General features: G+C 39.3%; 3 protein-coding genes across 4 annotated transcripts; 1 reads left to right on the top strand and 2 right to left on the bottom strand.

Moving 5' to 3' along the window:
• Nucleotides 1–1,430: 1,430 nt before the first annotated feature.
• si:dkey-240h12.4 (death-associated protein kinase 2) lies at nt 1,431–11,930 on the bottom strand. The gene is made up of 12 exons (XM_053861675.1): nt 11,840–11,930; nt 11,014–11,146; nt 10,313–10,534; nt 10,107–10,245; nt 9,136–9,265; nt 7,431–7,479; nt 7,339–7,365; nt 6,827–6,979; nt 6,185–6,230; nt 6,020–6,109; nt 3,964–4,053; nt 1,431–3,901 (listed from the first exon to the last, which is right to left on the bottom strand). The coding sequence occupies exons 2-12, from the start codon at nt 11,073–11,075 to the stop codon at nt 3,821–3,823; spliced, it is 1,089 nt and encodes a 362-aa protein (XP_053717650.1). The 5' UTR covers nt 11,076–11,146; nt 11,840–11,930; the 3' UTR covers nt 1,431–3,820.
• Nucleotides 11,931–12,553: 623 nt separating this feature from the next.
• Nucleotides 12,554–15,625, bottom strand: ssr2 (signal sequence receptor, beta). Its single transcript, XM_053863730.1, has 6 exons — nt 15,541–15,625; nt 14,985–15,142; nt 13,914–14,012; nt 13,057–13,165; nt 12,905–12,982; nt 12,554–12,826 (listed from the first exon to the last, which is right to left on the bottom strand). Exons 1-6 carry the CDS (start codon nt 15,544–15,546, stop codon nt 12,719–12,721), a joined length of 558 nt encoding a protein of 185 aa, XP_053719705.1. The 5' UTR covers nt 15,547–15,625; the 3' UTR covers nt 12,554–12,718.
• An 812-nt stretch (nt 15,626–16,437) lies between these two features.
• On the top strand, nt 16,438–26,480 carry LOC128758004 (THAP domain-containing protein 7-like). Of its 2 annotated transcripts, XM_053863728.1 has the most exons (5): nt 16,438–16,541; nt 18,714–18,793; nt 18,885–19,022; nt 19,975–20,055; nt 20,137–22,734. In XM_053863728.1, the coding sequence occupies exons 2-5, from the start codon at nt 18,714–18,716 to the stop codon at nt 21,179–21,181; spliced, it is 1,344 nt and encodes a 447-aa protein (XP_053719703.1). In that variant the 5' UTR covers nt 16,438–16,541; the 3' UTR covers nt 21,182–22,734. The 2 variants fall into 2 exon arrangements, with proteins under 2 accessions (XP_053719703.1, XP_053719704.1); XM_053863729.1 differs by lacking the exons at nt 16,438–16,541; nt 18,714–18,793; nt 19,975–20,055 and adding exons at nt 25,042–25,173; nt 26,129–26,480 and having other exon boundaries at nt 19,002–19,022; nt 22,630–22,740.
• Nucleotides 26,481–27,443: the final 963 nt, after the last annotated feature.

The following is a 27,443-nucleotide window of genomic DNA, read 5'->3' as shown; positions in this document are numbered from 1 at the left end:
AAAGACCCAGATATACTCAAAGCCCTCCTCCCTTAAACACCAGCTGAAACTAACAGCACCGCTGAGGATTGTTGGACATTTATTCCATTTTAGAAAAATATGATTCCAAATTAGATTAGATAAAATAATGTGACTACCAGGTTTAATAATGCTATAATAAAAATCAAGATTGTTAGTGCAGTGAAGTAGGACACAACTGGCCTCCCTGGAGATTCAGATCTTTATTCTTTCTTTTCAATAGCATTGCAAATTTTCACAAAACTTATGTCAGTGTTCTATATTTCTATGTCTTCTGTGTTTTAAATGGATGATTTTCTGACAAAAAATAATGTCTTGCCTGAATGCTGCTTTGATAAATTCTACCATAACTTGTGCTCCATCCTGCTAGAAAAAGTGTCAATCTAGATTATTAATGCTGCTGCTGTCCACTTTTTTATCTTATCTTTTGCATTTGCATTCAAGGAATTGAACTAACCTCAGCAACTTACAAAACTTACAAAAGAAAGCAGCCACATATACCTGTTGATAGAGTATGCTGTTATTCAGCCTCCGACCTGAACCAGTGGAGGAGGGAGATAGAATGAACTCACCTAAAATTTGTGTCACTGTAAGAACGAGGTGATCCCTTTTAAAAACACAAGAATTTTCAAACAATATCAGGTGGCTTTATTTTTTTAACCTGGCAGATGAAAGGAAAGCCATTGTCATTCAACTGCAGACCTTTGGAAGCAATCGCTGAGGCAACAATTATTCTCCTTCTAAGACATTTATTTTCCATTTCCCTATGAACGATTTTCTGTTTGTTGAGTTTGAGGCTTTTGTCTTGAGAGATGTTCCTGCAGTTTCAAGTTGGGCACAAAAAGAACGCTTGACAAACTCAAGTAAATCCAGATGTGGATTGATAAGACACATCAGAAGGGGAAAAATATGCTAAAATTGTTGGTTCTTTACAATGTGATTGTATACTGGTCACCAATTACAAGTCAAACATATTCAGTATTTTTTCCCACATATAGTTTGCAGGCAAACAACTCTGAACTGTAGCACCCACACACTGACTAAGACCCATGATGTACTATACACCCACGACAGTAAACAGGTTTATCAGTCCATGCATTAAGTGACCTAAAGGGCAACAATCAATACGAAATAACTTTACCTTTGATATATTATGAAAAATAGATTATATATATTTCAAACAATAATTAATGATTTAACATTATACAAGCGGTGAAGCAGCATGTTGGTGATGTAGAAGATGCAACAGAATGTACTACTTTCATTACACTCAGTTCATGTTTTAATGAAAAGTGGTCTTATTGTCAGTTTTAGAACCAAAGTAACTGTGCATGAGATGATTAAATACTTCAGTATACCCAACAATATTTAAAGAGCGGACCATTAAAAGGAAAACAAAATCCATTCTATAATCGAATGAAAAATATTTTATTCCTGTGTTGCATAATACAGGAATTTTGCTTTGGCGTGTGTTCCATCAGCATGTATGTATAGGCATTATGCAGTGCTCACAGTTTTAACTCTTCTCAAAATAAAAGAATACACCACTGCAGATGTAAAATAGTTACATTGTTCAGAGCATGTTGCACAGTGTGATTGTGTCCTCACCTACACAGCTTACAGTCATTTAAAATCAAATGTTGCTACAAAAACATTGTGGGACATTGTGCACGTTGAGGCCATTAACTTCCATGACCAAAAAACCAAGGTTAAATATTTGTCTGTACCACTTCACATGTACAAAAAGAAAATGAAAAAGAGGAATAGTCTTGTAGTAAATCAAATTATCTAAACGAATAAGTGAACACATGCAAAAGTCTACATTGAGTCCTTATATACCCAAGAGCGCATTCTAGAGAAAGCCATAGCAAAAAAAAAAGTAGCTTATACAGTCTCTTATTGAAGTAAACGTAAAATTTATTTACCAGCCACTTAAGAATGAAAAATATAAGTGATATGAGGGCGACGAGAAGGCTCCTCAGCAGTGAGGGGGGCAGGGTCCAGAGGGAATCTACCTGAGGCCCTTGCTAGGGGGCATAAATACAAATGAAACTTGCAACTTAAAGCATCATTTGTAGTGATTCGTTGATCAATATAAGGACATCAGCTCAATGTGCAAGCTGGAGAGGAATGAAGCTCAGCAGAAGTGAGGAGTAGAGGGAGTCAAAGCTGATGAGTTGTGTTTGGAATCAGTCATAGGATTGATGGATAGAGATTAAGCCAACATTTATCAACATTTTCAGAAACATACATTTCACCCACTCTGTTTTCAAAAATAATTCCGTGCATACATATCCATTAACAGAAAACACTGTGTTCACACAAGTATGTCTGCTGCCAAGACATTGCAAAACTGTAGGTGGCAGTGTAAAAGAGAAGCTGAAGCCCACCTTAGCCAATACTGTGACGTCTGTTTGATTTTCCTCCGTTTAGCTCCATTTATATACAAACCGACTGGCATTTTCTTAAAGATCTTAGCTTTTGAAAAACATTGTCTCCAGTGGCGAATTCTCTCTTTACATATAAACTAAGGGTACCTGAGAATTGATATTTTTTCTCATAGCTGTCTCCTAAATCAGGCCTAAAAGAGGTGAAAAGGAGAGTACAGGCAGGATGGAACAGATAAAGACAACCGTCAGATGTGACCTTTGACAGAGGACCAGCAGCTAGAGTGAAAGGCAAGCTATAGGACAGTAGTCAGATCTGCCATAATGTGTGGTCCACAGACAATAGTTCTGTTACAAAGACAAAAAGCACAGATGAAGAGTTGAAGATGCTCTGATTTTCTTTGGGAGAGACTAGGAAGGACAAGTTTAGAAAACAGTATATAAGAGGGACAACTTATGGAGAAGTTTGGAGACAAAGACAGGACATGTTGGACAAATAATGTTGAAACGGAGGTACCAGGCAAAAGAAGACGGGAAAGAAGACAATTGAGGTTCATGGATGTGATAAAGGAGGATATGAAGAGGATCAGCCTGACTAGGGAGGAAGGTCAATGGCGGTAAGGTGGAGTAGGCTGCCTTGCTGTGGCCATCCCTGACAGGAAATATTGAAAGACAAACCAGGAGATTTATACAGTTGGGTGATCCACTCCATTTAAACATTCATATTGTAGAGCATTTTGCGATGCAACATGCAATACGATCTTTATTTTGACTGCTGAATTCAGTTTACCGGTAGTAGTTTAGTGGTGTTGTTAGTGTCAAAGGGCTAAGGTTGGCTTTGCAGCAATCGGTACCAAGCTTTTGGGATGTCTGAATGTCCGGTGGTCGCGTTCCCTTTTGAATCCAGAGTTCCAGGTGAGGGTGCCAGATCAACTCTGCCCTCATGCTAGTCCTATTTGCCTTCCTGTATTCTGGATTACTTTCTGTACCTGTACAGTACGTGTTTGTGACTAATAAGTTATTAAACGTTGAGTTTCTGTATGGCTCCACACTGTTCATACATGTATTCTGATCCTGGCCATGAATGTATAGCGCTTAAGGAGCAGAGTGAAGAATAATTGTAATTCTTGCCCACGCCTCACAATATTTCCATTTCTCAAGACGAACTGTTCCAATGTCATCATGGTTTGTTTTAGTGAGTTTTCAAGGTAAATATCACAGTTTGCAATCCAATAGTTAAAAACAAGAGCCAATTAAACAGTCAGAAAAATGCAACTGAATGCAGATGGAAATATTCCTACTTGAATACACTTCTCAGTTCTCAAGTACAATTGTCTGTGGAGGTACGCCACACACCTGATGACATGGCTGGATGGATGCAAACAAGGTGATGTTACTGATCTAGTGAGCTGATCTTAGGAACTGCTGCTGAGGCGTCGACGCAGCAGGGATGCAGGCTTGCTCTCCATGTCCTCGACATCACTTTCACATTGTCTCTGAAAGATTTACGTGGTTAGGAGTGGGATGTTGAAGTTTGTGAAGTCCTCTGACAACCTACCTCTGACGCATTTACATCTGCACTGTGGCTTTTCTTCAGGACATTTAAATGTCTGAGACGATTACACATCCACACCATGTTGTAGGACATCTGGATGAGGAGAGAACACATCGGTGCATTTGCATTCAGCTGGCAGTTGTCATGACGATGGAATGATCTTTTTATTGTGTCTGCTCTAATGTATAGATACAAGTGTGTGTGGAAAATATTCATACAGAAGTGACAATGAATACACAATTACCAAATTGAAATCTAACTTGAAACAGGAAAAGCGGGGAAACAAAACAACTTTAACAACCCTTTTCAGTAATCCTAAAACCAGTAGACCCGGTGATCGGCCTCCACTGCCCTCTCAGGAGCCCTGATCATGTTATAGCCCAAAGACTAATGGGGTGCCTAACTCTCGCCACCTCAAGTTAACAAAAATATGTTAACAAAATAATGGAGAGACAAAGGATATTTTCTGATGTAGTTTGAAACATGCCATAAAGCTCACATATAATGTCTGTGAATTTGAAAGATACATTCTAATGACGTGAGAGCACTGACTTTCGACTGGCATTAAGTATTACTTTAGGTTTTGTGTGATATGTAGCAGAGAACGAGTGAGAGCCAGCAGGCGGGACAAGCTCTACACGGTCACAGTAAGTGTGAGAATAGTTTAGTACCTATAGCATCTGCCTCAGTGCCAAGTTTTGTTTGCTTTGCAAAAGGGTTTTCTGACTTTTGGCTGTTTCAAACGTTGCACTCTTGTTCGACATGATGTGTGGGAGACTATTAGGCTAGGCCTATTTTGACCTTAACAAAGTTGCTCTGAAATCCTGTGAACGGTTTGATGCTTCCATGAGAACACCAGAACTTCACCATCGGGAGGCTCTTAGAAGGTCCAGGGAGGTTTGCTTAACCAGCTCACATGTTTTGGGGACTTGTGAACTGGTTGAGCTTATGAAGACCTCTGACTGTGTTTGACCTGTGGGAGGAAGTCTGGGAATCAGAGCACATTAATATGGGCTATTCAGTCCCGCTGCAACTAGTGATGGCGTCACATTACCAAATGCACATTATTATTTTCTGTTAAACAAGGCAAAACCTCCATCTTTCTATCATTCATCGTCTGTACAATTTCCAGGGAAATTGTACAGACGTTTTCCATGGAATTTTGGTCTTCCAGTGTCATCAGTATACAGAAGTCATTTTACAAAACTATTTAATTAACACCAGTTTTATTTATGAATATTAAATACAGAAATAAAAATGTGTTTCCAGTGCCTCTTTTAAATGTAAGTTAACTGGAAAGTGACACAAATGACCAAGTAAGTACGCACTTTTACCTTTGTTCATTCATGCAGCATTCTGGTACTCTTCTGAAACCAGGAGTTAGGTTTTGTTAGTTTTGCAAATGGATTTTGTAGTTACACTTTAGATTAGTGAACATATATTTTCATAGATAAACTACTTATTCATAAGTATATTTGCAACATACTAGCCTGTAATTAAACACCAATTTGCATCCTGTTCAGCAAGGCTATATTTTGTCCTGAAATGGTCACTGACAGTTCACTCTAAACAACACCATAATTATTCATTATTAACAGTTCATAAGCAGTTAATTATCTAATGAATAGTTAATATGTGCTCCCCATTATGTGTTAACGATTTTGAGCTTCCGCCGTATTCAACAGAAAACAGTCATCACTAGTCACAGTCGGACTGCTTCGTGGGACCCCAAGAACATCTGGCAGCAACCCTAAGAGACCCTACCAGAGACACCCAGCTCCCTACAACAGAGGTACACAATCCCCCCGCCATGATGAGGTGATGGCTTCCAGGAAGGGCTTCATTATTTTAAGTTACTGAAGTTAACTTGTTGATAGTAGCTGCCAGGTCGATCACGATATGATGACATCCACATTGTTCATCACATTCTGCCAGTCAGCGACCAGTCATTTTAAATATCACCATCAGGGCAGCTGGATATTCACCAACACACAGACAGTAGTCATTCATCCACTGGATTACTTTACAGTCTGTGTCTAGCTTTCCTTTAGACACTCACCTTCCATTTCCTCCTGGCATTAAACTTCCTAAAGTTTTTCATGTTGATGGACGAACGATTTCTTCTTGCCAACTGCTTCTCATTAATCGGCTGTAAAAGATGCCATTTGGGCAACATTAAAAAAGGCCAATGTCTGCATTCATGAAGAGAGAAATGAGAAATGACCTTGATCCAAGGATGGAGAAGACCCTCGTCTGCTGTCATCCGCTCGCTGAACAAATAACCATGGAGGATTGATGGGTAGGATAAGGCAGATTGACTTTATAATATTATGTCTTTTCAATTTATTGTGATATGTTGTGTGCAGAGCATGTTACAAACACAATTTATCAATAAAGTTTTTCTGATTCTGATTCTGATTGACAACATCACACCCAAAATGCTTGTCCCAGCTCACTTTGGAGAGAGGCAAATGGGCACCTCAATGTCCATCTCAAGGCAATAGCCACAAAACAGCACAACATTAGAAATGAAAAGACAATTAGCCCCAATCTTGCTGCCAAAGTGACAATGTTGGTCACTGTGTGGCAGTGATTTTACATCTTTACAAAGAATGACATCACCCTGACTAAAGAGTGACATACTATTTTATTTCCACTTAGTGTGGAAAATGATAAGCTGTATGTTTGGTAATACCTTTGTCTGAGACCTCACTGGCGATTGTAGTTTGAAATTATTTTACCTTGAAAAGCAACAAATAAGAGTTTCATAACCCAAATGCCTATAGCTATTCATAAGATGAACCGTTTTACACAAACATTTCAGAACACTGGCTTGCTGTTTCCAAACTGAGTTACGTAAACATACCTTGGATTCTTCACCAACAGCTTTTGGATGAAATCTTTAGCCATCGAGCTGGTCAGGCTAAAATAGTGATTGTCAAACTGGTAATTCACGGCAATGACGTTCCTCAAAGTCTCGTTATTGTCGTCACCTTGGAATGGTGACAAGCCACTTAATCTGAGGAAAAAGGGAAAATATTGTGGAATAGCTGCATCTCTTATCTGTTGTTATCAGCCAGAGCCTGTGGTGATGTTAGTCATGGCAGAGTTTTGTACAGGAGCAAGTTTGGACAGACAAAAACATCAAATGAAATTGAGCCGACAGTTCAGTTAGATGGAGACAACGTGACAAACCACACCAACCTTAAACAGATTGGCTGAACAACTCTCTGAGTCATTATGTCAAGCAAGTGTTTCATCTTTATTGTCTTGTGTTTGGTATTTTGTTTGACAATTTGAAAGGATGATAGTAATGAAAAACACATGAGAGTTTTAAAATGTTAAAGAAATATATGGCAGATTCTTAAAAATACTTACAGTATGTAAGTAATGACACCAATACTCCTGAAACGAGAGAGGAACTCATCAGGTTGGAGCTTGGATAGATCAGATAAGAGGCAAGTACTCACCACATATCTGCTGCTGTGCTCAGAGGCTCACTCTTTACCAATTCAGGAGCTGGAAATGAATGGAAAAAAATAAAATTAGGTTTTGTCACATGATGCTGGGTCACATTGAGTCATTGGGAAAAATTAAATAGGATAATTGCCTGATTGCACAGTATATTGGTTCATGTATAAAATACAGATTAAAATACTTATTTTGTTACTTGTTAAATATATATGTTTTCATTTAAAAAGGTACCGAGAAAATGTCTTGGTTCTTAAAATAATGATTTACATATGTTTGGAATTCATCATTCACATCGTTGTTCAAACAATATTAGCAGTGACTAAGATGAATTTACGGACATCGCACTTACTCAATGTTTCATGAGTTCATGAGTTCAGAAACTTGCTAACCAATGGCGAGCTGCATGTCTAACCTTGTGTGCACTGGCCTAAGCTTCAAACCAGTACACCAACATAAATATAAAGAGCTGTACTGTTTTCATGGAACAACTTTTCCCGATGCATCCCACAGCACCCAACCACCTGGCTGAAGCTTCAGCAAGAAGATTCAAAGGGAGGCGCACGTGAAAATATCTGTGGGACCTTTAGAGGTTCAGTCTAACTCTCTCCATACTGAGCAGTTTTGGTACATGTACAGTAAGTCACACACGCAGTTTATACAGTGGAAATTCATGGTTCCACACAGTGATCTGGATCACTCCCAAAACTGAAACTGAAGATTTTCATCCAAATCTGTCCACAAGTTATTTTTAGCACGGACAAAGAAGGTAAAAAGGTAAAGGAGGTTAAAAAAAAAAAAAAAAAAGATAAGAGATAAGCTTGCAGACAGGGTCAAACAATATCGTGAGGCAGCAGTCAGAAATGCTCAAACATGACTCACTGAACACAGTGTACTTTATCTGTGCTTCCATTTATTAGTGGCCTTCAACCACCAATGAAAGAGGAATTGAGAGATTGAGCGGTAGGCTATCAACAGTTGTAACGCTTACCCCGTCCGCTTGAATGACAATCTCTTTTCTGTGGAGCCTGAGACATTTCTTCAAGAAAATACAGTAATAAGGCACTAAAGTTGGACACACATAGCAATAGGGACAGAAAAATAAGTACATAGAACATTTCATTAGTCAAGGGCACTATGGAAGAAGAACAAAGGCTCCAAAAGGCTGAACATCCTCTATGATCAAGCTTTTTCTACGAGTCTGATCACTGCTTTTGTTATCTGTTGCGGGTGGTTTTTTTTAATAGTGACAGCTTGGGCCAGAGTCCATGCCACACACAATTAAGTGACATGATCGATTGCAAATTATCACATGGTTCACTCAACTGTTGCTCAACTATAACACAAGATTCCATGTTCGCACATGCCACACCAGTCCAGTAACTTGCATATACACAAAGTGGGAGACAAGCTCGTGTTAACAACGGAAAATACACCTTACATGTTTGTGGCGTTTAAGATTTGACGGAGAACTCTTGAACATTTAAAAAAAATGCAATGTCTTCTATAAAATCAACACTCGGGCAGTACAGAAACCTGAAAAACAATGATGAAGTATTTCAAAGAGGGACCGTAGTGCTTCCCACCTCTAGATATCTTGATTTTTTTAAAAGGTTTTATTCTGTTTCCAAAGCACAGCACTTCCCCTGTGTATAGAATACAGATTCTAAAAATTCCTGCAAGGGATCACTTCTGGAAACTCACCGATATATTGAGGTGTCCCACTGCTGCTCTGGTACTCCTCCCCCTGGTAGAAGCGATGAGCCAGGCCAAAATCAATGAGCTTAATGTTGGGATGTGTGCACTTGTTGTCTGATAGCATGATGTTCTCTGGCTGTTGGAAGACAACAAATTTATTTGAAAATAGAGCAATCTACAAGGAAAAGATAATTCATTTTTAAGCTCAACTTGTGAGTCAACATACATATCAGAATATCATACTGGTAATAAGATCAGTACCCAAACAGTTTTGAATTTAACACTTCACAGCTCCAATAATGAAATGACAAAATCGATAAAAATCCATTGTTAAGAAATGTCCCCATTTTGCACGTTGATCATGCTCTGAAAGTCCGGCCATTGATAGGAGATGATCACCGAATACACACGTCAACAAGTACTCGTCCAGCCATGCATGTTTCTTATACCCACTGCCAATACTGTTATTGAGAAGGTAAAAGTTCCACAGTGATGTCTGGCTGCTTTGTTTACATACAGAAGAGCTGGTCAGTGGACCACAGCGCTCCATGAAAACATTAACTTCTGTGATTTCACAGTGGAAGGTTTTTAAAATGAGAGAAGATCCTGATTATGAAAAGAAATCATTTTTTCACTTAAATTGTAAAAAAAATAATAATAATAAAATACCGAGGTGGAGAAAGGTTTTCAGACACCCGATGCATTGTACATTTTGGTCATGTTGGTCCTACTAAATACTGTGTTCATTATTTTGTGTTCAGTTTCCAACATATTCCCAGCAGCTATGGCCAGTTACTGCACTACACCAATGTAGTTACACAGTATGTTTTTTTAAGGAACAGCTTCCAATATAACGCAGTATGTTGAGTCCAGGAATGTTTAGAATTCCAAACAACGTGTAACCCAAAAAAGGAACAGCATATTCTACAAACTGTTATTGCAATAGCTGTATTTCTGACACCGGAAGGATTTCCTACCTTCAGATCAAAGTGGGCAATGTTCTTGGAATGCATGAAGGCCAGGCCCTTGAGGATCTGCTTCATGAACTCGATAGCTTCACTCTCCAGCAGATTTTCTTTCTCAGCAATGAAGTCAAACAGCTCACCGCCACTCACACTAGAAAATGATGTGTGTCATGTCTGGATACCAAATAACTTGACAAGATAGCTGACAGAGAACTCACATCTCCAGAATAAGTACGACTTCTGACTTGCTTTCAAAGACGTCTTTCAAAAAAACAATGTTGGGGTGCTGTAGAGCCTGAAGAATCTCGACTTCCTGTTCCACTTTGCTTTTATCCACACCTAGGCGACTGCATGAGTTCCTCCGCATCTTCATGAATTTGCCAGCCCATGGAGTTCCAGAGGTCAGCTCAGTAACCCGACGGACAAGGCCAAAATGTCCACTAGATTGCAAAAGGGACAAATATATACATCTTCAAACTTTTTTTCGTATAAATGTGAGACTAACAGCTTTTATAGCACTAATATTGTTTAAGCTCCAGCAATCTGACAGACCTATAGAGTAGCGTCACATGGAAACATAAAAATAGGTTTTATATTTGGTTGACGTTTATTAAAAAATTAATAAAACTTCACAGACGTGATGCACATGGCCAATACCAAAGTCAGAATGACCACCGCAGCCTCACAGAAAAGATATATGTACCGATAGGTAGGGACTACAAGCACTACCAAGACAAATGTACCAGTTTCTTGAGTCCACACATTGTCCGTTCACCACACTTTCTTTTAAATGTTTAAAACCAAAATATTGTTGATAATGTTTTTTTAAAGGGCAATAATTTGTGGGACAATTAATCATCCAGCAAAATTTGCCATCACAAAAGGCCCAGTGAGTGATTCCAAAAAAAAAAACCTGTACCTTCCCAGAACATCACCAATACTGTAGAAGTCTTCTACGTTCTCCGGTTTGAACATCGCCATGGTGAGAGCTGATTACTAGTTATCTTGCCTTAAACATGAAGTTCCATCAGTCCACCACAACACAATCATACCTGGAAAACACAGAGGTTACACAGTTTCAAAGCACAGAATTTTGAATATCTGTTTGATCTGTTGCTCCAAGATCTTTGGATTTGAACAGTCTCAGCAATGAAACCTCACATAATTCCTCACATCACGTCAAGAGACAAGAACGCCATCTTTTAAGCTTTGAAAACTTCTAAAAACAGTTAGTAGTAAGTTTGACTCCAGCTTGAGGCATCAGATCTTGTGGAGGTCAATGGAAAGATGGCATATATATATATATATATATATATATATATATATATATATATATATATATATATATATATATATATATATATAGTTAACCACCGATTGATTCATTTAGAGATCTGAAGGAGAGAACTAAACAAGCCACTCAAGCAAACGTGAAAGTTGGAAAGACCGGCATAAACATGGTAAATATTTTTAAATCTCCTGAACATACACCTCAGAAATGTATTGTCTTTTCCCAAAAATAAAAATCTGTTCCGATTTCATTAAAATAAACAGACGTCGTGCCTTGTCTGTGACTTTGGTTTAGAGCCACCGAACCTGCACTGTCTACCTGTCAGGACTTGTTGCTCGAGACACATTCTTCACGGCAGTCAAAGCAGGGAAAACCTATACATCCACTACATATTTGTGATCGATGAAAGGTATCAAATTATCATAATCGCGCGGAAAAGCGGAGCAGAACTGACCCATCGGAATCCAGTTGTCCGTGTCTGGGCTACGTCAAGCTGAAGAGAGAATGCGGAAAAGGTCCGGTGTCTTGCAATAGTTTGATGTCAGTTCCGATTGAACGTAAATACGTAGAAAAATGATCTCGCTTACATTGCCATCTGCTGGTTTGCACTGGGAAGTACATCACATCCCAAGTCGTTGAGAAGGCTTCAGTCAGGACCACGCTTTGGTCTTCTTTATTCTTTCTTCGACAGTGGTCTTCCAGCCATAGGGTTTTGGTTTATCATTCATCTTCTTCTCAACAAAATCCATTGTAATTTATACTTCTTCCTTAAACTTCTTTCATCTTTGGCATGACTCCACTTTAATGCCAGCTAGGCCAGATGATACCTCTGAGGTGCTCTGTCTTTTTGCTGACTTCGAGTGTACAATTTAGTAGGGATATTTCAATGAATAACTAGAAGGAAGTTTTTAAAAAGATACAAATACAGTTCTAAGCCAAACCAACATGTTCATGGCTTTAGAACATAACAGCAGCAGCTAGGTTACAACGATGGCAATGTGAATTTAGATGATAACATGCCATCATGCAGACCATCAGATCATACGTCAGGCTGTTTTCAGTTCCCTCACCAGTAGTGCTTTTGGTGTTATGTACATGTATGTACTTAGAATTACTTAGAATTCTAAAGCAGCTCTTTAAAGGAATCCAAACAAATAATTGTGGAAAAAGGACTCAACTTTATTGACTGGAGTTGAATATCTAAACACTGAAGAAGCATTTTCATTGCATGACACACAGGTTTATTTCATCCTCCCCCAATATGGGTTGCTAAGTGAATATGAAATCCCTGGCCCCTTTTTAACACGCACTCGCACCACCAACACTCTAATCTTTAGTTCTTCTTCTTTGGGGAGTCGTACTTCCTCTTACTGGAAAACCAAAGAAGCAGTGGGATGCCGATGGAGGGAAGTGTCATCACACCGAAAGCCAGCCAGTCCAGCTGAACAAGAAAGAGAGGTCTATGTCAAAGAACTGGAAACTCTTCTGGTCAGAGCAGAGTCAGATCAGTTCTACTTACATAGTGAGGGGAGAAGCGTCTATCAAACTCTCTTTGAGCAAGGATGCCTCCCTGACCAGGAGCGCTTGTGTATCCAACCTGCATGGACAGATCCTTCTGGGTTTTTTTTCTTCATAACACATAATGCTCAGAGACAAAAAAATAAAAATTACCACAACTTGTCCGAGCTCCTGGGCCAAGTAGCTGACAGTGGCAGAAGTAAAGTTGAAATAGCCAGCCTTCAGGGGGCGCAACACCACAGTGTGAGAAACATTACTGGCCCTGGGTTATGTTGAGTCAAGGACAGGAAGAAAGTAACAACAACTTTAGGATGGTCAAGTCACCACCACACAAGTTTTCGTGGTACATTATTACTCATTCATCGGTTTACCCACTCTATATTGTTTAGTCTTGCATCATAAAATATGCTGGCACTTGAATGACGGTGCGTCTTAAAACACAGGGGTCTCATTCTAATCCCACCTTTAAATGCCACTGATGGTCTTGGTAAAACGAGATGTTTTTCACAAGAGCTCTGGAGTCTTTATTCAGTGTCTGTGCTCAACAGTGTGACAAATACCAATTGTTTAAAGTAATTCCAATCAATATAAGAGTACCTTCCAGATACAGGTTATGCTTGTTGTCCCGCAGTCACATGAAACTAAAACTAACGGTATTAACGCAAAATATTATTTATTGGATGTGGGGATTTTAATATAACTTAACTTTTCCCTATTAGATTAGCACCTTTCAAGATTTTAGCACATTTATCTAACAGGCTCTATGCCAATTTATTAAAGGCTTCAAAACAAAGTTTACTGCACAAAAGGCTGTTGACCCATTTTTTGTGTGTAGCAACTGCACAACAATACTCAAAGCGTCACAGCAGCAATTGTCAAAAACTACCCAACAACGGAACGATGAATCTTGCAGCAATGAGTAACAAATTGTGCTGCTGCAGAGAAAAGAAGACAACTGTTACATTTAGAAAAACAATACTAAACAATGAAGCAGTACGACAAAAGGATACGGTGCAATTCTGTCCCACTTCACATTGAGCATCCCAGAGACAATCCCGAAGTCTTCAGGCGGAAAAGAATCATCTGATAGTTCCACTTCAATGGCAGCACTGCGAAGAAGGAAGACCTCATTTTAACCTCATTTTATCACCAAAGACAAATGTGGTGCATTTAATAGAAGTAAGAGGTAATATACTAATATGCATTACAAAAATAATTTCCACAAAGATAGTTTGTTTTCTTATAACCATTACTGTCAAATTAAAAATATTTGTAATTAGAACTAGCAGCCACTACAAATGTCTCAACATGTACCAAAGGTTTGTACATTTTAATTTAAGCCACTCAGGAGCAGGTAATTCCTATCAATGAAATTGGAAACACAGTGAAGTGATGAGGAAAAAAATCTGTATATTGACCATTACGGGGAGTAACACCTTATCTTAGTATTCTAATTTTGTTTCTTTACAGAGAAAACCAATTTTAGAATTATTCAGGTTCATGGATGTAATGAACATAGCTCTAAACAACTATACCATAGAGGGAAACAATAATCCAGATTATGGATGACTTCATTATTTTCCACTTGTGGAGCCAAACATCTCAAAATGTAAAGATGATGAACAGATGCAAAGCACTTTTACATAAAAATAATAAACAAATGTAAAACCCTCCAGTTACTTTTTGTCACAGCCACTATAAAAACGTTAGTATTCTAAGATTATCATTATTACCATTTTCATTATTAGAGCCATGGATGTTATTTGATAAACAATTCTTTGAGTCCATATATTTTAGACATTAGGTCATCACTGATGTTGGAGCTACAGCATGAGATAGTTGGAAAAGGAAAATTTTTGTGGCAGTTTGTAGCAATGAAAGAAAGAATTGTTCGATTCACAACACACCACTCAACATGCACAACATAATCTATGGTTTTGTAAATACAGGCAGAAGTTTTGAGATGCATCTGTGTCCCAATCAATCCCAGTGCATTCATTAAACATTAATCATCCAGATTGGTTTGAACAAGAGTGAAATCCTGGACTCCACTGACATCCCCTACTCAGTAATACACTAACCTGGATCCCACATTGTAAATGTTGTACTGCAGAGTGAGATCTCTACCCTCCACAGCATAGCGGTTCAACAGAGACTTGGATGCCAGAAGACGAGCTCCATCTTCTCCGGCACTCAGACTGAACAAAGTCAACACCAAAACCAGTGGCAGCGCCTTCATCTGTAATAAGATCAATTAATAACTGCAAAGTACGTAAACAGACACACTTGAATCACGATTGCCTACACTAAATTAATGTGACAATGAAAAAATAAAGGTGACGTAAAAATGAAATTTTATTTGAAGGTTAACAACAAAATCAAATGCCAATTCGTGATACATGTCTAAACTGATGCGAAACTACAAAAGCATTCGCTGAAGTCAAAACACAATCAAAAGGATCCTGACGCTTACGTGGACTAAAGATAATTCAGAACTCCTTCGGACAGTAAACGGGAAACAAATGTTTCTATGCCTCGAACGAATATGGAATACCACAGAATATATCATTGTGTATATATATTTGAAATATAAGAAACGGAGAAGGGCAAAAATGAATATAGTAGTAAGACACGAACCTTCATCCTGCAGTGCCAATCCGAACCGTGAAGAAGAAGAAGGGGTGACGCATGCGCTGTATTTTACAGAGTCCGTTTAGATGACGTGTGTTAGTGGAAGTCAGACTAACTCAAAAATATGTTAGCGCCACCAATAGCAAGGAGGCGGAAGTGCAGCTAAATTTGATGGAATCCGATTGCCTGTGTGAACTTTGTCGCCTTAACTAATGGGTTTATCATTTTAAGATTTGCTTGTATTACTGTTGTGTTGTTGTTGTTGTTTTAGTTGTACTCTTTGGAAGCCTTCAAACTGATATCTAATGCTCCTCAAAACAAACGTTAGTGGAATGGATTTGATTTACAATGATTTTCGCCATCGCAATGAAGAAAAATCGCAGTTGCGCGATATTTTACTGTCTCCGGCCCCGGGTGGTTACTGGTGGCTTTTATTCGCTACCCAAACCAATTACGTATTCACCGATCCAAGGAAGGTAACGTTTGCAGGGTTTCCGTTACGCTTCCACTTTTTCGGGCCAAGTGCCAACGACAGGGCACGTCAAGTATTGAAGCAGACTATAGTCCATCTTGATAACATTTTATGGATGAACGAGCGGTTATAGAAATATGTAACCCGATTTCTTCTAACAGCAAGCCAAGATGAAAGGATTAACGTGAATTCTGCTCGCCATTTCAACGTTGTAAAAAGATGTTGCGTGATAATACAAGTGACTTACAAGTTGGACAGTAGATCACTTCAGCAAGATGATTTTGTTTATTTGTTTTATTTCACAATACCTCTATATATACTGCTGAAGTCATCTGTACGTTACTGGTTCTTGTTTAAATAATCGTCTATAACAAGCAACGTACTTGTTCTGCTTTCAACGTCTTTGAAATCTAACTTTTCACCGCTGTGCTCTAGGGGGCGCAGTTGAGAATTGTGCACAACTTGTAGAAGAAAACAGACGAACGTAAACGAAGGAGTAGTCCGCCATCTTCCTGAGGTCAAGTCGGCACTGACGGTAATAATGATTATCATTTGTTTGTTATGTCTAACACCACCGTAGCATTTATCGACTCGTGTTAGCTGATAATCCGTATCAATGTAATGCTATCAAGTTTGTGTGGTAATGTCCGCTATAACAGAGCCAGAAGAGACTTCCATTAACGCTTCATTAACGTGTATTTATTCGAGAACAAAATAACTTGCATTTAATAAATTCACAAGATATTGAAGAGTTATTCCACTTGTCTATTGCTTGACTTTACCATAGCTGACTTGAACAAATGTCTCTGGAAAGAATAAACACAGTACATGTGAAATGACACATGCTCCATTTTTTTCAGCAAATAATGCTTTTCACTGTCAATTTCAATTTTAAAGGCATGAATAGAAATTAAACATCTTATATCTGAAGTGTTATTTGACAATACAAAGAAAAACATCCAATGAAAACACCTAATGAAAACTTGTGCGTCTTCACCTTCACATTTAATATGAGTCTGCGCAGGAGGATGACAGCACCCATTTCAACATATACTCACTGTGCTAAGGAGCTAGTGACAGGATGATTCATCCAAAGTGTTTGAGGGAGTGCAAGTCATTCCTGCTGCGGTTAGACTTCACGGATAAACTGCTCAAAATAAAACATGTAGCTGTTATTTTTTGCTTCGTGTACCATACTATACATCATGACATTTTTGATACCCCCACCCACATCAAGAAAAAGTTGGACGTGCGTCGGATAGACCAGATATACACGAGTCCAAGAGAGAATACATCTGAAAACGCTGGATCCATGTATCAGTATCTGCTCTGAATAGTTGAAGATGATGACAATACTGCCCTGTCTGCCTCGGGTCTCTACCCGAAAGTCGTCACCGCACAACAACTCCACCGCGCTACAGATTAATGTGTGTTCAGCAACAATTGTTCAGCTGATTGTTAAAATCTTGAGCTACTCTTTCATCTTAATGAGCAGCGAATTATCATTGCGTATAGATGTGCTACGAACATGTGAGATGCACGCAGTCGACAGAGAAGCCTGTCACAAACACAATTGTAATATTTTGAGAAAATGTATGTTTTCTCAAACCATAATCAAACAAGAACTTATGGAACTGAAATTTAAGCAATGACTCCCTATGGTGTGACAGAGCTTGAAGCAGGTGACTACAGAGCTGCTGAAAATGCTCAAAACATAAGAAACATTTCTCCGGATGCTCTGACGTCTTGTAGTTCAGCTTTGACTTGAAGTAAAAGCTTAACATTGTTGTTGTTGTTACACGCTCGTGCTAGTTTTAGCGCAGAAGCTTCACCTGCCTTGCTGTCTTCTTATTTGTTGCTAGAGCATTAGAGCACCACTGTAGTCTTGGCATATGTACTACATAGTTTTCGATTGTTTTCAGTGGATTTGTGTAGAGGGCAGAAATGGCTCACTTTTTTGTAACTGGCATGGAAAATTTGAAAATGTGCGGGTTCCTGTGGATGTAGCCTCATTTACCCATGGCAATCTTGTCCACCCCTCCTCCCTTTTTTTCTCCTCTCTTGATCTATTACTCAGTATAGCTGTTCCTATATTATTAAACTCATGTTGTCTTTATAAGTGCTTCTTTGTTATTGTCAATGAAAATTCATTTTTATACAAATACAAAGCAGGGTATTTCCATATTTTCCATATTATTTAAGTTATTCCTTATTTAGGGGAAATGTGGGTGTTCAAAATTCATTTTAGGTGTAGATCAGTGACTATAGATAGAGTTTGCTCTTAATATTCAACATAAAGTTGAGGATTGTTCATTGTTCAGTGAATAGGTGAAAAGATGTCCTCTTGACATGGCAGCTCAATAAAAACAAATGGCTTTTTACCAACAAAGACACAGGATCAGGAAGAGCCAAAGATGATGGGATAAAATATATAGTAAATAAATCATGTGGGACATAACTTGGTGCAACATTCATTATTTGTCCTCGGATCTTTGTAAGACAACAAAAAGAAAAGCTTGTGTTGTTGATCGAGATGACATAAAAAAACATAACCTCCTTGGCATAACTGATTGTTTTGCTGACTTTCAACCATTTTAGCAATATCAAACCAAAACAATAGAAGTAATGACACATTTTCTAATAAATAAGTATAGCGTTACTTATTCACCACAACCTACCAGCCCTGATAAGGTTTTGTCATCCACAGATGCCGAGACATTGCTCAGCGGGAGGTTGCAAATCACGGGACAACAGAGATTGCCGTATTGCTGGAATCACTTTCCATAAGTAGGTGTTTAATTATAATGACAAAAACAGACAGCCCAATATGTAACCAAGCAGAACGATGCTGTATTCTTTCGTCCTTGTGTCTTGTAAGATTGCCGAAAAGTACATGTCGGAGGGCTGTTTGGATCAACAACTCGGCGCGTCCTGATTGCTGGGATCCTCGTACAGATTTTGTCTACTTTTGCTCAAAGCACTTCACTCCAGACAGCTTCGAACTGACAGGATGCAGGTCAGGAAATATGCTGTGCCTTCCTAGTTGATGTTTTTTTTTAATATATAGACAAACAATTGCTGCTGAAAACGTGATTAAATTGTCTGTATTTTGGATAAATTGTGACGGTGCTTCCACGTGTTCATATGCAAAACATATGAACATGCTGAAAAAATAATTGGCTTACGTAACAGAAAGATTCGACTCCAACACTGGTGGTTCCTATTTTACCAAGCTCTTAATGACCAGCCAGTGTCTAGTTCGATTCAGCATACAATTAGACTTGTTCAGTGCATACTTTTTCGGACATTAAATATCTTTATAGAACCAAAAATAAAATGTACCTTGTTTTTATTTATTGCCATTGAACGTTGAGATACTTTTGCGTCAAATCCTCTATTGCAACTGAATCACATCGCCCACTGTGGCCTGGACTCCACTTTTGTATCCAGCACCACAATACCAGAAACTGGGATGTTGGTACCTTGGCATTCACACACAACTGTTATGCTTGTAGCACCACTTCCAATCACCAGTTGAAATCCAAATGTACCATGAGGCCAACCTGTCTGCTGCCATTAACAAAGCTATGGAAGGTGGTGGTGTGTTGTAGCATCTAGCTTAACTTTAAGCTTAACTTTGCACGCAACATTGAACAGAGTAACACATATGAACACATGTGAAGAGTAAAAATAATTTCCCTTTCTATCGCAGTAAGAAAATTAACTGTTTGAACGTTAATTGTCAACAACTCAGCAGCTGGCGACTCAAGAATTGTAGTGGGAATGAAGTCAATGACACAGTGAACACTGAAATGTAGGAGTTTGTCATTGTCCAGATGTGTTATCTTCTAAATGCACAGAGCCGTCATCTTAAAGGAAATTTCCTGCCATGTGAGCTCAGTAGATGGTCTCTAGAATTGCACTTTGTACACGTGTTCTTTAATAACCTGGGTTTTTTTCTGATGCAGTGGGATTAGAAGACTAAAGGAAGATGCGGTTCCCACAATATTTGATTTTACAGCGGGACGATCCAAGAAAAAGGAGAATAAGTAATCAACCAACAGTAACTCATTTCATTTTGTGAAATAATGGATGATAGAGGGAGATTTTTGTGTTTTCTTCCACTATAGGAAGAATTCAGTTGTGGTCGAACATGACAGCAGTCAGCAACCAGCTGAACAGTCAAACAGTGTTGGGCAGGATTCAGTGGCAAACCAAAGTAAGGGGACAACTGATGAACAACCGATGGCAAAAGAGTTGAACGGGAGCACGAAGGGCTCCACTACGCCGTCATCTGACCCCATCTCACCATCGCAGTACATGAGACGCCTCCCACCTCCACCAGGATTTTATCTACCCAAGGAGCACAGTTACGCTCAAATGCACCCCCTGCAGTGGAGAAGACGTTATGATCAGGCCATTGACTCACTGGAGAAAGTGCTCCGACAGCTGCATGCTGCCCGGCGGAGGGAGAACCGCCTGCGAAGCACTGTGCTCAAGCTTCGTAATAAAAGCCAGAAGCAGACTTTACCTGTGTCACAAGAGATATGCTGCCATGCAAGACCGCGGAGGGGAGTAGGTAACCAGGAGGATGGCAATGCAGGTGAGGATTCTGGAAGTCTGCCAGACACCAGTGGTTGGAATGAAGGAACGACTCTTTGCATGCATTGTGATAAAGAGCAACTGAAGGATAGCGGGCCGGAAGCATCCAAAAGGGCCTCCAACCAGAGTCTGGAGAACAGCGATATTGAAAGTAGTGTGATAAGAGGTGCACCACAAAATGTTCTCACATCAGCAGAACCTCTGTCTTGCACTGATCAGGAGCTTCATCTTTCAATCATTTGTGACAAGTCAGAGCCAGAACCTCCTCAAGACTCTCAGCAACACTATTGGATCCAGGAGAATGGAGCGTCCCACCTCATCCTGGTGCCTGTCACTACTGTAGATGGAATACAAAGATTTGTCAAGATAGACCAGGCTATTCTCGACCAACAAGCAATGCTGGTTTCCAGCCGAATTCTGTCAGGAGAACAGATACTTTTGAAAGACAAAGATGGTGTCCTGGATAGAGAAGAACCTCATTCTGTTGTCAGAGAAGATGTGAGAGAGAAACTCAAACAGCATCTGGAGGGATTCCACCTCCAACTCAGCACAGAGTTCTCCGTCAGTCCTTGATGAAACAAACATTGCGTTTGAGGGTTTTAGATGTTCATGCTGTGTTCTGCTTTTGCATGTTTTTTTCCGCATTTGACAAAGATACTTGATAAAATGCGTGCAAGTTATTCCAAATGTTCTCAGAAAATAATTTGCTATTGTGTGCCATCACCTTGTTTCCTACCTCCTTTTGTGTTAGTTAAGGTTGAAACCATTGAAGAGTTTCCATATCCTGAGTATAAAGAACCATATTTACTCAAACAACAACCTGAATTGTAAATTCCTTCGTAAACATTTGTCTCCATGCTTAAATCATCAGGAGCTAATCTGGAGGTGGATAGACGGGCTGCGTTTTTTCTGATGCAGTTCTGTAGAACATTTGTAATATTTTTACAAATGTTCTACATATTTTTAATGTCTGTTTGAAGCCTAAAGTGACTCGTTGTCAAGTAAGTTTCTGAGTTTCGATGTTTGAGGCTTTTATGTTTTCGCTTGTTTTTACCTGCCTTCAGCTGCCTCGAGCTAAACACAAGAAAATGACGGCTGTAGGAAGGCAGGTAAGACAGGGCCGATAGTTTGAGACCTGCTAAATTTAAGTGCTGTCTGGAACTAGATGGAAACTCAAAAAACTGTTTTGTCACTATTAAATACGAGCTTTCTTGAATGAACAGCTGAGGACTCTTGAGTGTGTTCTAGTTTTATTCTCAAATGTCTTCTCATTGTCTCACTCTAAATCTCTTGGTCTACCTAAAGGTCTGACAGAATGCACCATGTTTTCTGGATACCAACCATGTTTTTATAGTGAACACCAGGATAATAACCCACTGTTAGAACACGACTGTGTAAAGAAAGTATTCATTTGCGAGTATTGGGTTTCTGTTTTACTTTAATATAAATGCACCCAGCTTCTGAAATGGCTGATTTGTATTTCCTCACAATTTTGATTTTCACACCAAAAAGGGTTCTTCTTTTGTCTTCTTCACCCAGATCGAATTGACAAATGTGTAACTGTGGCCTGTTATGAATGCTTTGAGATCATTCTCTTCCCGCTCTTAGGTGGTGCTCTAATTCCCAGCCCAACAATGTCATCATACATAGTGACACACCCTTTAGCTCAGGGATATCAACTGAACAGTTCTTTCTGTTTACTGGTTCCCACTCTTGCGCAAACTCCCGCTGACTCAGAAAACCGGATTGAAGGAATGTCATTGTGCCTGTTTGTCTCGGCAGTGAAAAGGTTAACTTTCAGGGGAAAAGTCCAGCCCAACCTCGTTGCATGAAAAGTTCTACTAAAAGCATTCCAGATGTGGAGCTTTGGCTCCTTTCGGTTAAGTTTGTCCACGATTACTCAGGTGGTTCATTGCCAAGTATAATGTTATGCAGAAATACTGCGTGTGTAACAGGCTGCTAGACTTTGGTGGTGCGTGAAAAGCATTCCAGCCTCTTCTTCCTGGTTATGTCTCATTAAGGGGGAGGATCCTGGAAAACAGGCAGCTGGTGACAGAAGATCCACTGACACTCGAGAGCAGACAGCCAGACACGCAGCAAGAAAACTTCCCTCCAGAGTCGCCATGACTCAGGTAAGAGTTCACTTTTATGTGACTTAGTGCTCCACTATCCATTGCCATCTGAAGACCCTTCAGAGCTGGTTGTCTTTAGAAGACAACAAGGAATCTTGCCTGAAATCCGTAGAGGGGCAGAAACCTTGAAAACCGCCTATAACCGATTGCATTTTTTAAAATCTTCCTCTGTAGTTGGCTGATTCAGACCTACAGCTGCTTATGCTTATCTTCATCAGCTTTTCTTTAAGTTGTCAGTCTTACGTATCTGCTTAAGTTGGGTGGTTGAAGACTTGCAGCAGCTTGTGGTACTCCAGTCATACTTCCACTTTGGGTGTGGTTTTCACTAAGCTGTTGTTTCACCCAGAACATCTAGTCAATGTTGCAAGATGGCAGTGAGTCTCCAGTGCGTCTCTCAATGAGGTTTAAACCAAAAATTTAAGAAATGAACATGTTGGCAACTTGTATTTGGCATGTCTGCCCTCACCCTCTGTTGAATACCGCAGGGGGCAACGCACCCAGAAAAGCGTAATTGATCATGCATGCTATTGTGGGAGGGGTCCATCTATTCAAAGGCTACAGGTTCCATGGTGGCAAAAGGAAGCTTCAGGAAATTATTTGGGAGAGTCCCCACGGTAATGAGGCGTTTAAATTTGTTGTTAACCCCCGATTTATTCATCATTGCATTCCATCAGGGAGTGGCTTTTCATGGAGGCCCACATGGGAAACTAGTATAGCGGTGTCAGTCGAGGCCAGGAGACCAAGTCTGATTACAATAAATTACAATAGGTCACAATGGCATTTGCAATGTTCATAGTTAGTAGTTAGTAAATCGATTAGTTTTTTTTAAACACTTTTTTTTTCCTTGCATGAGAACACTTTTAACTAAAACTGTGATTGTTTGTGAAATTATTTGTGACATTTGTCCTGGGAATTAATTTCTGTGAATTATCAGTATCAAAATTATTTAGTGATGAAACTGTGATTCTGGCCAATAGAATGAAGTGTTAGAAAGAAGAAATTGTTGAATATTTTTAAAAGCACTATTCTCTGACATTTTGTTCTCTGACATTTCATATACCTACTCTGTTTGCGCTTGGTCAGTGGTCAAGGGTCGCACAGCCATACCAGTCAAAATCAAAATGAATGTGTAGAACACACGGTGAACACAGGGACCTCAACAATACATTCTTGAGCACTGATCTGATCCAAATTGTGTCACATATTTTCCATCAGCAATCGCCATCACATTCAATTGAATTGAGTCAATTTCACACACTAATGCTATTCAGGATTAATACTGTCCAACAATAAATAAATGTTGAAAATTTTCTGAAAGTAAATCCTTCCTTCCTTTACAAAGACTATTAAACATATTAAACATGACTATAAAGTCATTGTCAGAATGCGTTTGTGATATTCACTGCCAACGCAAAACATGTTGATTCCAATTGGGTGCAAAACATTCAATTGAATGATTACTTTAAAACTTGAAAAGATAAAAAAAAGATAAAGACTTATTTAACAACTTTCTCAGCATAAAATCACTCATTCTGTATCATCTTCAAATTCAGTGAGGAGGATGTGACACATGGAATTCCATGTGGTAAAGCTGGGTGGGCGGGGATGCCACTGAGCATTAGCACCTGGCATGTTACACATGGACGTCTGATAAAACTGGGTTAGGGGTTAGACTGAACCACTTACATGAGAGAAAAAACCTACGAGAAATTTACAAGGGAATCCTGCTGAGAAGAAAGTCATGCTGTAAATACATGTTAAAAATGGCATTTATACTTGGTACCTCGATCTGGACTGATACTGCATTCAGTCCAAAACTGCAGTGCAAAGGTGACTTACTTAGAAGATCTGCACATCTGAGGATATGATCAGATGAAGATCATGAGTAGCATGTGATCATAGTTATAATTATACGCAGAAAAATGTTTTTCACATCTGATCAAAAGAATGAAATTACTTGTTATAAGTGTAGGGTAGTTTATACAATAAATGACAGTTGACCCTCATTATCCTAAATTCTGTGCTCTGCACTGATGGGGACAGGATATCAAAATGTGCCATGCTATCACAACGTCTGGTTCTACTCAAAATTCTTGTATTTGGAGACCGTTTTGAGAAGACAAATGTGTGACTCCACTGTCTGTAGCAATTGTTAGGCAAGAGCTCAGCTGTCATCTGCAATTCATTACTGATCAAAGGAAACGTACAGTCTCTGCATTCCACACTGAATAGTTTTTATTGGTTTGTTTTTTGTTTTAAGTCAAAGTGAAACACAGGAAGTCTTCTCTCTCTCTCCCACAGTATTCTGACCTAGAGAAGGCCATCAACACACTGGTCACCCAGTTCCACTCCGCTTCTGCTGACAAGGGCGCAACACTGAAAACTGATGAATTCAAGGGCCTCTTGTCATCTCAGTTGCCGAACCTGGTGAAGGTAAATCTCTCTGTGCTAATGTGTCAGACGTGTAGGGTGTGGCAATGTGGGACAAGTACAGTTCAATAAACAGACCACATGTGATTGCGGAAGAACAAATCAATGCCAGGCTGTGGGGTCGGGACATGTGACCAGATCCATGATATCCAGAATACACTTGGGGAAAGGTCAGCAATCCAGTTTGCAAATTAAAACTGCAAATAAATGAGGCAGCATTTAGTTGTGTGCTTTACAATGTAGCAGTCATGCAGCAACATTTTTTATAAACCTTTAAACGTGATACTCCGTGAATAATCTCAATAAATTATGTGTATCTACTGAAGATGAGAACAAGATTTGGCAGATTTGAGCAAACGTTTTTTTTCAAGGTGAAAATGACTTTTTTTTCACCGTAACCACAACTCTGAACCAAACGTACACCCAATTATAAGGACTCAGTCATAAGATTAGATTAGATTAGATTTAGTCTTTAGCCTTTAGTATTCTCACAATTGCGAAATTTTGGTTGTTGCGTTTCCACCCTCAAACCTCAACGTGGGCCGGCCAAAATTTCCGCATTAAGCAAAATGCCCTAATAAGATCGATGTCTTGTCAAAGGTCCACACAAGAATATTAACACTTGTACAATAGTACACATTATAGTAAAAAGTAAAAAGTTGAATATAAACTGTCATCACAAAGTCATATTACCTCTCATCAATGGCGCCTACGAATCATATGAGTGTGCTCATGATCACAGCTGTTTTGATCAGCACCATCTTTCCAAACATTTCTGTTGGTGGTACCTGCTCGCCACACAATTAGAGTAAAGGAATATCGAAATTGCTTGTAGCTCATTTCCAATAGACTCATTCATCATCATGAGCTCCCAAACAGTCTTCTAGACACAGAAAAGTGAGGTTGCAGTTGCCCAGCAGATGTCAACTGCTTTAACAGCAGATTTCTGTCTCTATAGGGAATCGGCACTGAGCAAGGTCTGGCTACGATCATGAAGAAGATGGGTGTGGGTGATGGTGAGGGCATCTCTTTCAGCCACTTCTGGAATCTCATCCAGTCGGTAGCCACCGAACAACACGGCCTGCTGAGCGGTCAAAAAGGAACGTCATGCAGCTGCATCCTCCTGTGAAGACTCGATTCACCATCCATTTGAAAACTGGGACCAAGATCTCCTGCTCATCTCACTAGTATATCAAATGACGACGACCAATCATATTTTGTACTCACTCGATTGAAACAAAGTGTCCAATCCGAATTGTTTTAATCTTCATTTTCAATAAGAAAGACATGTAATAAATATGAAAACATAATGTGTCTGAAGTCTCTACTTTTTTGTACTGTGCATGGTGTCCAGGGGTTTAGGCTTTAAGGTTCTTGAATCACCGGACCATTAGCCAATAACCAATAACCAAAAAGACAGAATGTACTGCTTTGAATATATTCTTTTAGAAAGAAAAGCACAAACCTTTTGGGAGGTGAAATACTGTGACGATATATTGAATGTTCAGTATCAAGTCACTGAACCATTAACCTTCGAGGATGATCTTGGACCAAGATCTACTTTCCACGGAAAGTTCATTCACAGATTACAAGTGCTCATCATTTCGACATTAGTAACAACGTGCATGTGATCATGTAATACAAGTGCTCATGTAAAAAAGTCGACTGACTTTTCATCAGGAGCTGGACACACCCGCACTTGCAAAGAACCAATCGTGTAGCTGAAGTGCATCGTCTGCCCATAGCCTTTCCTCGCTGGAAAATGTGCAAACACTTACCTAGCAACATAAACAACAATCTATATTTCATTGCCACTAGGACTAGTCCTGAGAAGACGTAGATATATAGCATCTAAAATGAGTGCACACAAACACAGAGAACCTGTATATGTGTTCAAGAGTTATTGTGATTCTTTTATGCCCACTATGGGTGCAGAGAAAAAAAAGTGACTTGGTCTGAAACATACTGAAAATCTAGAGTTGAGGCAGACTCATCCAGTAGAACGAGACATGTTCGCCAATGCTAGGGGCTTGAGGGCATGCTGGCTGTCAAGAAGCAGACATCTTGCTTCCTGTAGTTAGTAGGCCAATTGTACTATACTATGTGAGAAAAAAAATCAACAAAAAGTTCTTCGTTGGATCAATTAAATAAAGCAACTGCAACACTGGTCTAAAAATCTAGCGCAGCTACACAAAACAAGAGGTATAATGGAAGCACAGAGATTACTTCGAAGGCACTTATTCAAGTCTTTTCTGTTAAATAAATAAATAAAT

The sequence above is a fragment of the Synchiropus splendidus genome, chromosome 4 (genome assembly GCF_027744825.2).
Source record: "Synchiropus splendidus isolate RoL2022-P1 chromosome 4, RoL_Sspl_1.0, whole genome shotgun sequence".
NCBI lineage: Eukaryota > Metazoa > Chordata > Actinopteri > Syngnathiformes > Callionymidae > Synchiropus > Synchiropus splendidus.
Note: the sequence above shows the minus strand (reverse complement) of the source record. Positions and strands in the feature narration are given on the sequence as shown.